Here is a 14040-nt window from a genome sequence, read left to right on the forward strand (position 1 = left end):
GCCTTTGTACGGACATATCAGAAGAGAGGGGGCACCGTCCTCCACGGCTGGGTGCACGGGACCAGACAGGGACACAGAGTGGGGAGCAGGGTGGCTGTGTCCCACCCCCTCCCTCTGGGCCCCCCACTTGGCTCTGCCACTCAGGAGTGTCCCCTCTCCTGAGCACACCCTCCCACCTCCTTCCAACTGCCATCTGCTTCGCTTTGCTTCTGCTGTGTTTCTTTAAAGAATGTGGTGTGTCAGGAGGGGGTGTCATGGGGTGGCCAGCACCCTGAGGCCACCCAGCTGTGTGTGATCCAAAGAGCCAGGACCCTAGAAGGCAGACATCACCCTCTGCCATGGACTGGCCATGAAAGCAGAGTGGCGGTCGAGGGGCCTTAACCGAACAAGGTCATCTTAACTGCTGGAGGAAGGAAGGGTCTAGAACAGCTCTGAGAAAGCTGGCGAGTGATGCCGTCAAAACTTCTAGCCACAGACACAGACTGATCAGCCCCCTCTGAATCCCAATCCTACAAGCCTGGGAGAGAGAATCTGACTGGCTCAGCTCGAGTCAAATGTCTACAACTGTGGCAAGAGGCCAGGAGGTGGCAGAGAGAGAATCTGACCAGCCTGGGCTGGGTCACGTGTCTTCCACATCCAGACAGCTAAGGCCAGCGCAGGAGAAAGATGCAGTGTGGAGGTTTGGGGAGGCTAGGTAGGGGTGGGGATGGGGGCTAATCTTAGAAGGAAACTAGGCAGATACCCTAAAGGCTTTCGCTCCAGCAGGGTTTCACGGTTGTCAGTGGTGCTATTGCCTACGTTACAGTCTTTTATATGGTACTGGGTAGCTATGGCCGCACAACAAATTGCCACCAAATTGAGTTCCCTTCTGCCTAACAAATGTATGGGTCAGGAATTCAGGAAGGGTTTGGCTGGGTGATTCTTCTGCTCCAAATGACACTGAGTGGTGTCACACAAGGGCATTCACCTGGTGGCTAGGCTGGTCTGCTTCACTTCACAGGACAATTTTATTCACATGCCTGGCACCTTGGGTGGAGATGGCTGGAAGGCCGGACTCTGCCAGGCCCCTCCCTCTCTCCGTGTAGATTCAGGGCCTCTACATATGGCCCTTCCAGCAGAGTGTGCTGACGTTTTACGTGGTGGCTTCAGCTCTGGGAGAGCATGGTGAGAGCTGCTAGTCCTCTGAAAAGCTGGCCCAGAACTGGCATGGCATCATCCTGCTGTACTCTGTTGGTCAAAGCAGTCACATGCCAGCCTAGAGTCAAGGAACAGGAAAGAGACTCTGCCTCCCAATGGGAGGAGTAGTGAAGAATTAGTGGCCATCTTTTGTCTATCACATACATGATATTCAGAAATATGGGCAAAATCTTAATCTTTTCTGTAAAACTCACTATGGCAAAGGATGATTAGCCTAACTGGAAGTTTTGTTGTTCTGAAGTAGATGAAACCTCATCTCTCTTCCATCGTGTCATAGATAAAATTATGATTGAGCTCCTTGGAGGAAAAAAAAGTAAACCTCGGTGCAGGGTTCATGAACGCACTCAACATTCAGAGTGGGTAGTCTGTTGAGGCACAGCGGCAGTGCAGTAAGGAGCTCGGCAGAGGGAGTTTCTTTAGGAAAAATATTTTTCTCCTGAAGGACTAACTAAATAGAATGACTTTATAGGACACTGAAAAGAGCAAATGAAATGTAGGATTATTCTGAAGACCTACATATTCCTAAAACTTCAACTGCAGACCTCTTTTGTTTTTTATTTATTTTATTGAAGTATAGTTGATTTACAATGTTGTGTTAATTTCTGCTATATAGCAAAGTGATTCAGTTATACACATACATACACTCTTTTTCATATTCTTTTCCATTATGGTTTATCACGGGATATTGAATATAGTTTCCTGTGCTATACAGTAGGACCTTGTTGTTTATTCATCCTATATATAATAGTTTACATCTGCTAATCCCAAACTCTCCCAATCCATCCCTCCTCCATCCCCCTCCCCGTTGGCAACCACAAGTCTGTTCTCTATGTCTGTGAGTCAACTACAGACCTCTTGTCGACTTGGATTCCTATGTCTATAACCTAAGAAACATGCGTTATGTATAGAGGTATAATATCATCTTGACAATTCAGTGCACAGAAATCTGTTGATTAATGGGCCTAATATTTGAGTTAGATGGGAGGTCTAACTGCTTCTGGCTTATTACCGTATTTCACATATCATTCCCTCCAATCCTTTCAAGGGGAAAGTCAGTGCATGGTACCCAGTTGCCACTGCTGATGAGTAAACACTTCACTAGAGCCCTTGAAGACAGGTGGGCAATGTTCAAGTCCTCCTTCCTTTCTAGAACCACGTCTCTTAAAGTTCCCTTTGGTGTAGCTCCTGACACTGCTACCTATGGTTGCTTGCCATTGCCTTGAGCTCATGAGCCCAAAATGGTTGTTCCCCAAAATGTACAAGGATGGTGGCGTGGTATCAAAAACAGAACAAGGCAGCTGGCCCAGTGCGGATGGATTTTCTGTGCCCTGCAGGCCTGCGGGTCAGCACGCTTTACACTTGTGAGCTGGCCGGTGCCTTCACTTAGCAAACAGATCCCTGCGAAGTGGCCGGCTCGGGGTGAAGGGACAGAGGTGATAAGCAGCAAGAGCCCTCACTCCGTCGTAAAGACTGGGGAAAGCAGTTAAGTGACCGAGGCTGAGCCAAGCACATCCTGAGGGGTAAGCAGCACTTGGCCAGGCAAAGAGCCTGTGCCACACCTCCTACATGTCGCCGTGGTGCCACCAACATGCCCATCATCCCCTGTTTATCTGAAACAGAAACCCCTTATAGGGTCAGCAAATACCTTCTCCAGAGCCGAACTCCAGGCTCCCTGCCTAGTGCTCAGCCTCCTTCTCTCCTCCAGGGCCTTCCAGAGGGTCGGCCGGTGGCACATCAGGCGCTGTCTCATGCTTGGCCGCAGCAGGTCCTGGCTCCGGTGCAAAATCCACAGCGAGGGCCCCAAGCTAACCAGACCCTTCTTCACATTCTGAAATGGATCCTAATCAGCCTTCCCAGAGCCGAGCTGTTAGCAGACACTGGGAGCCATAATTTAAACTTTCTGTGCGAGGATTACAGTAGCCTGCCAAGCCACCATGCAGGAAGAAAACTTTGAAATAGGAGACTCTTTTAAGGGAGAAAAATCCAAATGAGTCCCCTCTCCTTTCGTTTGGCTCCTGTTTGGGTTTGAAATGGCCTGGGCCCTGTGCCTCTTCAAGACAATCGTAAAGGCCTGTTTATAGGAGGAATTTCATTATTCAGAGGGTATATGTGACTTGCACCTTTAAAAAGTGCCTTCAACTCATCAAGCCAGCCTTTGAGTCAAGTGGTGAGAGAGTGGAGATGCTGGGATGTTTTTCCTTCAAGAGGAAAAGCCTCATTTAGGGCCCCAGGCTTCTCTCTCCCTCTCTCTCCCCCTCTCCTCGCTCCCTTGTACAGTTTGCCAAAACACGCGGGCCACCACTCAGTGAAGGAGAAAACTCTGCATCCTCCTCTGCTGCTTCCAGCCCAGGAACCTTTCCCTTCTCTCCTGTTGGCCCCTTTTGCCAATGAGATGGCCTGGAGCAAAGGGCAGTGCCGTGGCCTGGCCAGCCCCATGACCAGCCTCTTCCCAAAAGGCCCAGGACCTGCCAGCTCTGCCTTCTCACAAGTGGTATAGAGGTGGGCTGTGCAGTGGGTTTGCCACCGTCCTTCAGAAGGACTGTCTCGAACCCTCTGTCATCTGGGCCTGTTCCAAGAGCCTGCTGCTCCAGAGCTGGCTTTGGGCTCCTGGTTTTCATTTAAGAGCATTCCTGCTGACCTCAAGCAGAAATACTTGGAAAAATAAATCTGTGAAATGGCCCAGCGGATGGGTAGGTTTGGCAGCCCCTCCAGCGGTCATCGGGGTTATCACCTGCCCTCCAGCTGGGCTGTGAGAACCCATCCTTGTTTCTCCTGCAGAGAAAATGAAAATGCACAGACATACAGCACACACACACCCTTCGCACTGTCTCAATTAAGACCATGTGCCAGAGACACTCAGTGGGGACTTATTTATGTTTGGAAGTAAATATTGGGCTGATGTTGCACTGTTGACATCTCGAGACAGAGACGTGCTATGTAAATAGTCAAGGAACTTGAAAGGACCCATAAACATGAGGCTCTGAGTTAGTCCAAAGAAGGAGTGTGTCCAAGGCCCTTGGAATAGCTGCCCAGGAGGCAATCCAAAAGCCAGGGAGGAGGGGGTGGGCATCTCCCCAGAGACCAGAGGCCGTGGGGTTGTGCGGCCGCCCTTCACTCACCCCGAACTGGGCTGGGAAGGAGGAGGCTGGTGCTGCAGGCTGTGGACCCCAGAACCCAGTCATTCTCGCTTATTCCTGGGCCCCAGGCCCTCTCAGAATCTTCCTAATTAGGGCCATTCAGGGGAAACCTGCTGTTTCCCTAGGAGTTTTCTGGCAGCTTTTTTGACACAAGTTTATATCAGAAAGTTGTGTGAATCTGTCAGGAGGGCTGAGGGAGCTGCCCTGTGGGGCCGCAGCTCCCCCTCAGGAGCAGCACAGACAAGAAGCCAGAAAACCCCTGCTCCCTCAGCTTGCAGGGGAGCCAAGTTTGGCTGGAGTCTCTCTTCCTGTAGGGTTTTCATGAGTGTTCCCTCCGCTACAGACAGCAGTTATTTACAGAGCCTTTTGCCCCTCAAGTGGCAAAGCAAGCCCTGGAAGGATCCAGAAAAAGTGCAGGAAAACACATACTCCACTGGACTGGAATTGAGTGAGGGGCTGCTGAGGGTCCGGCTTAACTGATCACAGCCCATTTCCCAGCACCCTCAGTGTGGGCTCAGCTGACTGGGAAAATGTAGGTTTGCCCAGCATCTCTCCAAGGTTTTCCCCAAAGTAACCATGAGTACTAGTGACGGTGAGAGTGTAGGCCTGCTGCAGGAGAGAAATGTATTTGAAGTCTTGAGTTATCTTAGTGTTTAAGAGTTTTAGACTTCTCTATACTTTATAACATATCCATACTTTAATATAAAAATTGGAAATTTAGTTTTCCAAAAACTCTTTGAGAAAAAATGATACCAGGCGAGGACTCTGTGCCCTGTGCCTCCTGCGTGTGAGGACTGGATACACAGCTGTATGGCCCATAGGCTGCAGTCCCGAGTTTGCTTTGGGGACCAACATAAAAAGCTTTCATTGTGTTTCAGAGCTAGAAGAGGTCTGAAGAATGCCGTCGCTCTCTTGGGCAGAGACAAAGACACTGAGGTTCAGAGCCAGGAAATGACCTGCCCTGTGGCCAAGCGTGAGCAGTACTCAGAACTGCAGGCTCCCCATGGGGCACCTCTCCTGTCCAACCCTTCAGAGTAGGTCCTATGGCACTGGGCAGGCCTGGCATGACACAGTTGTTTGGGGAACCCTGGCTTGGTAAACTCAGAGCCTGGGCTTTGGGTTCTATATCAAAAGCCAAAACCGGGCTCTAAACAACAGCACGAAGGTGATATTCTCTTTTTCTGAAATGGGATTCGTTTGATCACATAAGAAACAATATTAATTTGACAGAACCACCTCTAGACTATATGGCACCTTTGTGCAAACGAGTAAACAGCGCCCCTTCCTCCAGAAGCTTTACTTCCATCTGTCAGAAAATTCAGAAAATCTACTGATTTTGTTAGAAAAAGACACCCGACTGCCATCTGCTGGAAAATAGTTGTCATAAGTTTACACGTCCATGATCTCTCTGATATGAGTGGCACCCTCCCCCCTTATATGCAGTGCACAGCCTGCGCTACTGTACCCGGCACTCCCTAGTCATGAGAGTGATCTGTGTTTTAAGAAACGGTCATGGGCTCCAAAGAAGAAGGACAGACACCAGTGGCAGCTCCAAGCTTCCATCTAAAGATGAGACTACACACAGGTTATGTTGGGAACAGGGCTCTGGATACCCTGCCGCACTGGAGTGGGGTAGAGAGTTTGCAAGGCTGTTTCTAAGAGAAGCTCTACGGTTACTGCCAGCCGGGGTAGAATTTTCAAGACTAATGCTGAGGGACTTCCCTGGTGGTACAGTGGTTAAGACTCCGAGCTACCAATGTAGGGGGCCTGGGTTCGATCCCTGGTCAGGGAACTAGATCCCATGTGCATGCTGCAACTAAGAGTTTGCATGCCACAACTAAGGAGCCAGCGAGCCACAACTAAGGAGCCCGCCTGCCGCAACTAAGACCTGGTGCAACCAAATTAATTAATTAAATTAAAAAAAAAAAAAGACTAATGCTGACACCATACCACTTGAGACAAAAGAGCTTGCTTTTGGATGCCTACAGGAGATGATATGCCATCACTTTGTTGGTAACAAGTATGACACACATAAACATGAGCACAGGAGAGCCTCCTGTGAGAGTTGGGCCAGGCACTCTAAATCCTTGCTAGATTGCACACGCTGTATCAAATCCTTACACCAGCATAGCTGTGAGAAGGTGAGCCGACTCTCGTCCTCCTTAGAGATGAACAAGAAAAGTCTGTTCAGCAGGACAGGGCACAGTGATGCTCTTTCCATCTGGAGCCCTGTCAGGCTGCCCCTCTGTCACCCTTCCTGTGGATGTTGATTCATTCAGTAAGTCAGGCAAAAAAAATGGAGTTCTGTATCAGTTAACTCTTGCTATGTAACAAACCAAAGTTTAGGGACTTAAAAACAACCACCATCTACATAGGTCGCAATTCTGAGGGTTGGACTGAGCTTAACAGGGCGGTCCTCCCGTCTCAGCAGGGCTCAAACCTACACCTGCAAGCAGTTGGGGGCTGGCGAGTCTAAGAGGACCTCAGCTGGGTCGACTCATCTTTCAGCAGCAAGACCAAACTCATTCACTCGGAAGCCAGGCAGGGTTCTGAGAAAGCAAGTGGAAGTGTGCAAGGCCTTTGAGGCCTAAGTGTGGAACTGACAGGGCATCACTTCCCATGCACCCAACCGTCATAGCAAGTCACGACTCAGATTCAAGGTGTGGAAAATAGACTCCGTCTCCTGATAGGACTTGCTGCAAAGCCACGGTACAGGACGTGGATACAGGGGCATTTTTGCAACTTATCACTGGCACTAAGTAGCGGTGAGATGCTGAGCTCTGGGGATAAAAAGCACAAATCCGTAGGAGTCCTAAGACAAATGTGAAAGATGATAAGAGAGCAGACAGTTAAAGCTCTGCTTGATTGGTGCCACATTAGAGATATGTTACTTCTCTAGAGTTTAAGTGAGTAACTGGAGATCACTGAAACATCACACTATCCTCAGGTAGAGTCATGTGCTAAAGAATCTTATTCTCATGTTATATCCAGCCTTCTTTCTATGATTATGTTCTCCTCAGCTCAGAAGGTGCACATGACACATTCGCCCTGTCAACCACATCTTTATCTTTCAAGAATGAGATTTCAAGCAGTAACTTCTGAGTTAGACATTTCCATCAAGTCTTGGGTCGCTTTCCTGGCCTCCCTTGGGTATGCTTTGAGGATGACAACAATGACCTTTTTCTAATTATCCAGAACATTCAAGCCAAGCCTCCTTTGCACATCCCTTGCAGAAGGGAGAAGGTGGTAGAGATTTAATGAGAGAAAAGTATATAGGGGTGTCATAAAGTAGGGTTCTGACAGATGTGGTCTGATGCTGGGAGGACATATCCAAGGAACTCAATGTCTGTCTGTGAAACGGGCCTTGAGGATCGAAGCTCAGAGCACAAGACCCTTGCCAGCTGTTCTGTGGAAGCTTCCACTCCCTCCCAGCCATCAGACTGCTCTCAAAGGGAACTCTCAGGACTCCCTTGGCAATGTGGGTGGAGGTGACCAGCGCTGTCTTGGCAGCTCTCTTGACAGTTCTCATTTTCACCTGGGCCAGTAAGCCCCTTTCAAGGAGTAGGAAGATGGTGCAGTGAGACTGTGGATGCTTGGTTCATGGTGAAGGAGTGTGAGGAAAGATGCACAAAGGAGTTAGATGTGCCCCCAAGCCTGGGTTTGCTTGACAATTTGTTTAGGGCAGGTTTTATATATGCATCCCCCATTGGCAGCAGATTGCAGAGATTATTAGTCTCAAGGGTTTTCAAATATGACTATGGAAAGTATACACCAGTGACAGTGTGGTACCACAGACCTGCAGCACAGCCTCCCAGCAGCGAGCCAAGTGTGCATGTCTGTTTCAATTCCCCTATTCAAGAGGATCGAAACAAGGATTTGAGGGCAAGTCATTTATTTGGAAGATAATCTCAGGAAACAGTAATAGGGGACCAGGGAAGAGAGGGCAGGGAAGGAAGCTAATAAAGGATGTGTTATCAAGCTGGTTACCACTGCGGGAAAGTTCCACGCGGAGCGTGCACCTCAGGGTTTTGCACCCAAGGAGAGAGGGAGCTGGGGTATTTGTACACCAACTCCAATCAGTCATGTTTAAGGGCAGATGCAGGAGGATGTCTGATCTCAGAAACAGAGGCCACTAATGCTAGGGAGCACAGGACAAGAGATACCAGGTCTTCCTGAGCTTGGGAGAAAAGGTCAGCTTTGGGCTACAAAAAGTTACTTTTATATGGCAGTAGTGCCTATGCTGACTATGTGAAAAGAAATGGAAATTTCATCTTACCCTGTATGAAAAGCCATAGACATCGGAAGGAAAGGTCTTTTCAGAACTAAGCTAAAAGAAACTGCCATCGTGGCTCAGGAGGAGTTGCCAGTTTTAGGGGGGTACACACTGCCAGCTGTGTGCATGGCAGCTCAGCAGCTCACGAGGGTCACAGATTTGAGCGAAAGATCTAGAGGACAGCAAGATAGGATGCAGACCTGCAGATACTTTAAAACTCCTATTGTATGAGAGCAGTACTTATCAAATTATTCTGCAATGGCTAATCTCTCTCAGGATATTAATAGATTTATCAAAAGCCAGATAAGCTTGGGAAGTATCAAGTCCCTGACTTTCTTAATCCTTTCCTAAAAGGTTGATTTGATCCTTTACTGTTCTACTGTACATTACGAATCTCTTAAAGAAAGAGTGTATCGTTTCCAAACTTATTTGACCGTGGAATCTGTTTTACTCCCAAACAACCTATGAATAGCTCAATAACTAGTTTTCCCCAGCATACAGTTTGGGAAACACTCCACCAGAAGCACATTACAAGGAACAAACAACTTACCATAAGAAAGCTTGCAGGAAGTCCATGCATTTTGAAAAGTGGTTCCACATAATGCTTTTTCTAAATCAGCCCAATCTGAGGAGTTGTGAGCATAGATCATGCCTCCTCCGGGTCCAGGTGGCTTGGGAATCAAAACAGTTGATTCCCCAGCATCTCTAACCTGGTCTCTCCTCTTTCTGCCTTTCAGATGGGCTTCTTTCGCAGAAGGTACAAAGAAATTATTGAAGCTGAGAAGAACCGTAAAGAGAATGAAGACAGTTGGGACTGGGTCCAGAAAAACCAGTGACCTGCCACCCCAACCCACCCCGGTCATGTGGCCCAGTGGTTCGCCTGTCTTCCTGATCTTTGTATCTTCCATATTTGGAAGAAAGAATCTTCTCCAGATTTTTCGGAGGCCCCACGATGCTGTTCTCGTCCTCGTTCTCTCAAGCCCAGGTGCCAACCTGAGGCAGTCACTTCGGCCAGGTCACCTGACTGGAACCACCACCACTTCCTTTTCCAGCTGAACTCGGAACTTTGGAAAGCCGGCTGCAGAGCCAGGCGATATTTATGGATGCAACATGCGTGGTCAACCCTCAGGGGAAAACTGTTACCTAAAAGTATTTTTATAAATATAAGCCTTTTATACTGATTATGTCTTTATATTTGTATCGATGTTTTATTATTTCTATTAAATGGTTATATAGTTCACTCAAGCACTGATATCTGGCCTGAAATCTTGGAAATACTTGTATATTCATACAAATGTTAAAGGATAAAGATCTTACTGTACTTTGGAACTTGCTGTTAAAGAAGACTCTCAGATGAAATCATCTGAAGAAACCTCACGTGATGAATCCACCCAGCGGGTGGTGCTGTATATCAGCTGTGGTTTGGGGCTGAGCCCGAAGGCATCTCACATCTCTGTTGCCTGGAGTCAAGTGTGGAATAATGTGCTAAAGAACCAAGAGAGTTTTTTCATCTGTACCGTTCATGGGAAGATTCCCAGCAGGAATTTGGATGGAAAAACCTGATTCTTGAGGTCTGTTCTGCGTCACCTTATAGAGCAGACATTTCACCCTCCTTCCACTTAAATTAAGACATGAAAGCTTGGAGCAATGCCATTTCATCACTGGTAAACCTCAGAATGGCATCTCATCCTGGACATCGTGCATCAGAGTCCGCACACCACCGGGACTGAATTGGTGCCCACCAAGCAGAGACTTGTGTCTGAGTGCTGTGATGTGTTATCTTTTCATGTTAATTTGAGTCCAGAGGTCTCCATTGTCCGCGTCACTCGTGCTGTCCCAGCTAATGGTAATTGCAGTGTCCTTCCCAGAGATGACCATTCAACCTGTCCTTATTTTTTTTAATCATGTCTTAGGTGGAGTTCTTAAGAAGTGGACCCTGAGACAAGGACTTTCATGCAGTAACTTATTAAGGAAGTATCCCCAGGGCACACCAGTAAGGACACGAGGGAAGCAGGACACGGAAGGGGAGGAAGACAGGTAAGGGAGCCATTTCAGGGCAGGTCCCGTGCAGGGGGTCTTCAGCCTGATCCTGCAGGGGGGCTCTGGAGGGTAAGTTATGCCTCAGAGTTGTCCCAACCTGGGGCAAGGGAGCTGAGCTTTCATAGTCTTGTACCCAGGGGAGATGTAAACTTTCTGCTTTCACTTCCTGCCAGCAAAATAGCCCCAGTAGCTCAGGAGCGGCCCTCAAAAAGAGGGCTGCACCCCCAACCTGGGAAGCGCACAGAAATAATGCAAAAGAAATGATGCAAAGGGATCTGGGCATAGCACTGACGTCCTCGCCTATCCCCCGTACAGGTGAATGCTGAGTTATGGCCTTCGCTATCCAAGCTCTCTGTTTGACAGTGTTTATTACCAGACGCACAGTGCGGTCCAGGTTTGAGTGCAGTGTGATTCTCTGAAAGGGCAAGGTGGTGACGGATGTAGCAAGCTCAACACCATGCCTGGCCCGTAGTGAACATTCAATAACCATGAGCAGCCCTGACTGCTGGAAAACCATCTGGTACAGGGGAAAACGTGCCTAAGAGCAGGGTCTGACAGAGTCCTTAGTCACTTATCACAGCCTGCTCAAGCCCCGGGTACAAACGGATGGCATCAGATGAGAATGAAACAAGAAACAAGACCAGGCATCTTTCTCATAGGGCCTTGTTGACTGGGAGCTAAGATGTGCGGGGGCCTGTGAATATTGTTGAAAAGACACAGAACTCAACTTCAGGGGAGACAGGTTTTTCCAGACACATAGTTGGCTAATGCTTGCAAAGATATCTAAAGTTTTGGCAAAATTATGAGGGTGCTGGGCGGTTGCAAACCTGGCAGGGAGCACACGTGTCTTTTCGTTTCTTACGCAGTTGACTCTGACACAGGAAGATACAGAATTCATCATGCTCCCCTTCCAGTTCTCACTCAGGGTTCACCTCTGACAGATGTGTATGGGGCCCCTGCTGTGCGTCAGACCCTGTGCTAAGTGCCGGGGGTTCCCCAGTGAACGCCACCCCACATTTTGCCCCAGGGGAGGCAGATCTTCCCACAGTGGCGCTCAGAGCGTGAATTCCTTTACGAGACCTCATCTGCAGCCTTCCTTGGACGGACTTCTGCTTGTTGTTTCATGTTGTCCTTTAATAAATCATTTAGGATTCTTAGGTGGTAGGCCTGGGACAGCTCCATCAGCGGCTTTGGCCAAATGCACAAATAGCCACAGCCAGACTCCTGCAAGGGGTGCAGACGCATGGGAGACAGTGTAGCAGGATAACTGGCGGGCACGCGGTTCTGCCAGCCAGAGGGGAAAGCCTCACCGGGGGAGGGGCAGTCTCCATAGCCAGTCTCAGAGCTGGGATCCATGTGCTTCTGGGTGGTTCTGAGTGGTAGGCACACGAGTGGTCACATACCCAGGAGATTACTAAGACTAAATAGGGCAGTTTTTAAGAAAATCTCGCTTGGCCTCCACTGGAGGAAATACTGGCAGCCCCTCTGGAACCTGTTTGGGGAGGATGGTACATCTGCTTATCTCCTGATGCTGAGTAGGCAGGGCAGCAGGGACTGGGGAGCTGACCATTTAGCACAGAGATAGAGAGGGAAGTTGAGCAGGTTGTCAGTGCTCTCAGCTTGGCCAATTCACCAGCTCCATCCAGTTCAGAAGCCCTCAGTAGGCTCTCGGGGGAAGCAGACAGGATGGGTTGGTGTGTCTTTGTTCCTTCTCCAGAGGGTTCTTTTAAAATTCCACAGTGCCTTCCAATTTCCATCTTTCCTGCTTCTGTGGGTTCACTGTGGAATGCTATCTGATGTTCTCTTGCACAGCATTATTTAAGTCTGCTTCAGCTTTTTGGTTGTGTATTCACTAGGGTTATAATCAACTGTCAGAAGGATTGAGGTGCTTTTTAAATATGAAGAAAGGACCTTTGTAGAAATTAAGTGAAATAATGCTCCCTTTTCAAAAATGATTCACCTATGCTCAGTTTACATGGGACTCAGGAGTTTGGAACATCGCCTAAGTGAGCCCTGGACCTGTCGCAGAGAAGAGGCCATGAGGTTCAGGAACGAGGGGACACTGGCAGGAGTGAGTGGGTCCAGTGGCTTTACGGTGACTGACAGGCACACGGCCAGAATCACTTGCTACTGAGGTCACTGAGGCTTTCTCAGTCAATTCTTCAGGAAACTTCCATCAGCATTCTGAAGTTGGGTAAGCTTTGTAGAAAATCTGATGGAAAGTCCTCCTTCACCAAATCATATGCAACCTTCAGCCCTGGAGCCAGAGGCAAGGAGGTTCAAAACAAAACCAGCGGGCCTCCTGGAAACATCTGGGACCTGTTTTCAATGTGGATGTGTAGCAGATCCCTTAGGTGGTTGTGATGGGTGCTGATATGCTACCTGTGGAACCGTAGCAATGTCATTTTTAAAAAAGGTTATTGTACTTTTATTTTTGGATAAGGCATCATGGCAGGGCAACACAGTTACACTCAGGTTACGTGTAAAACCTACACCTGATGAAACCTGCACCTAATTCAGACTTCCCAAAATGTAGAGGCAAAGCAAAGGATTGGTATTTGGGGGAAATGGCCTTTTAGCAGATAAAAGGCAGAAAACGAGCGTCCCTTAGAAATGCTCCGAGTATGCGGTGTTTTAGTCCATGTGTTGTTTTGCTATATAGAGCAAGAATATACACAGTGGAGAATATGTTCTGAAGCAAAGAATGGCTGAGGGGTTAGGATACAAAGGCAGTAGGGCCAAAATGAACCTTCTAGAATGTCTTCTGATTTTCAGCATGTGAGGGGGACAATGAACAAATGTCCCACGTGATGCAATGCTTTGTAGCATGATCTAGATTTCAGACTGTGTTAAGGTTTTTTCAAATTCTAATGTGCACGGTGTGACCAGCAGAGTAAGTTTAAAAGCTTTAAGAGTGTGATTAATTGCATGGCAGGCACCCACGCTAACTTCACTTCCAGAACTTGATTGATGCATCCATGTACGTTTCCGTTGAGGAATTTCAGTGGGAGGGGTGTTCCTCTTCACAAAGTCACATGTATTCAAGTCTGTGCAGTCACTTCTAATTCACTTGCACTGTTTGGGAAATGCAGGTTTACAAAAAGTACGTGTTTGGAATAAAAAAAATGGCTACAAATGATTTGGGAGTTCAGTCTGTAATTTCTTTTGCTACTGAAGAACTTGAGCCTTTTTAGGCTGTTAAAGATGGGGTTTCGGTGTAATACAACATGAGCATTTAAAGAGCCCATGCAGGTTCATCTAATTGCACATAAAGAACCCACTCAATGTGTCCGAACTGTCCCTAGTCTTTGGCCTCCATTCCATGGTCACCACCTTCTCTGTGCATCACCCACCTGCCCAGGGCCACACCTGGGACCTTGGTCTTAGGATGAA

The 14040-nt window shown here is 48.1% G+C and overlaps 1 protein-coding gene across 4 annotated transcripts in view; it reads left to right on the forward strand.

Annotated features, from left to right (window-relative positions):
• Window positions 1–13786, forward strand: part of ITGA9 (integrin subunit alpha 9) — a 352771-nt gene extending 338985 nt beyond the window's left edge. For 3 of the 4 annotated variants that reach the window (XM_082412748.1, XM_082412747.1, XM_082412754.1), the window contains one exon: window positions 9345–13786. In XM_082412748.1, coding sequence (XP_082268874.1) covers window positions 9345–9443 — 99 coding nt within the window. In that variant the 3' untranslated portion in view covers window positions 9444–13786. The remainder of the gene's footprint in view (window positions 1–9344) is intronic. The other variant, XR_014250773.1, reaches the window with a different exon arrangement.
• The last annotated feature ends 254 nt before the right edge of the window (window positions 13787–14040 follow it).

The sequence above is a fragment of the Balaenoptera physalus genome, assembly GCF_965194825.1.
Source record: "Balaenoptera physalus genome assembly, chromosome: 11".
Taxonomy (NCBI): Eukaryota; Metazoa; Chordata; class Mammalia; order Artiodactyla; family Balaenopteridae; genus Balaenoptera; species Balaenoptera physalus.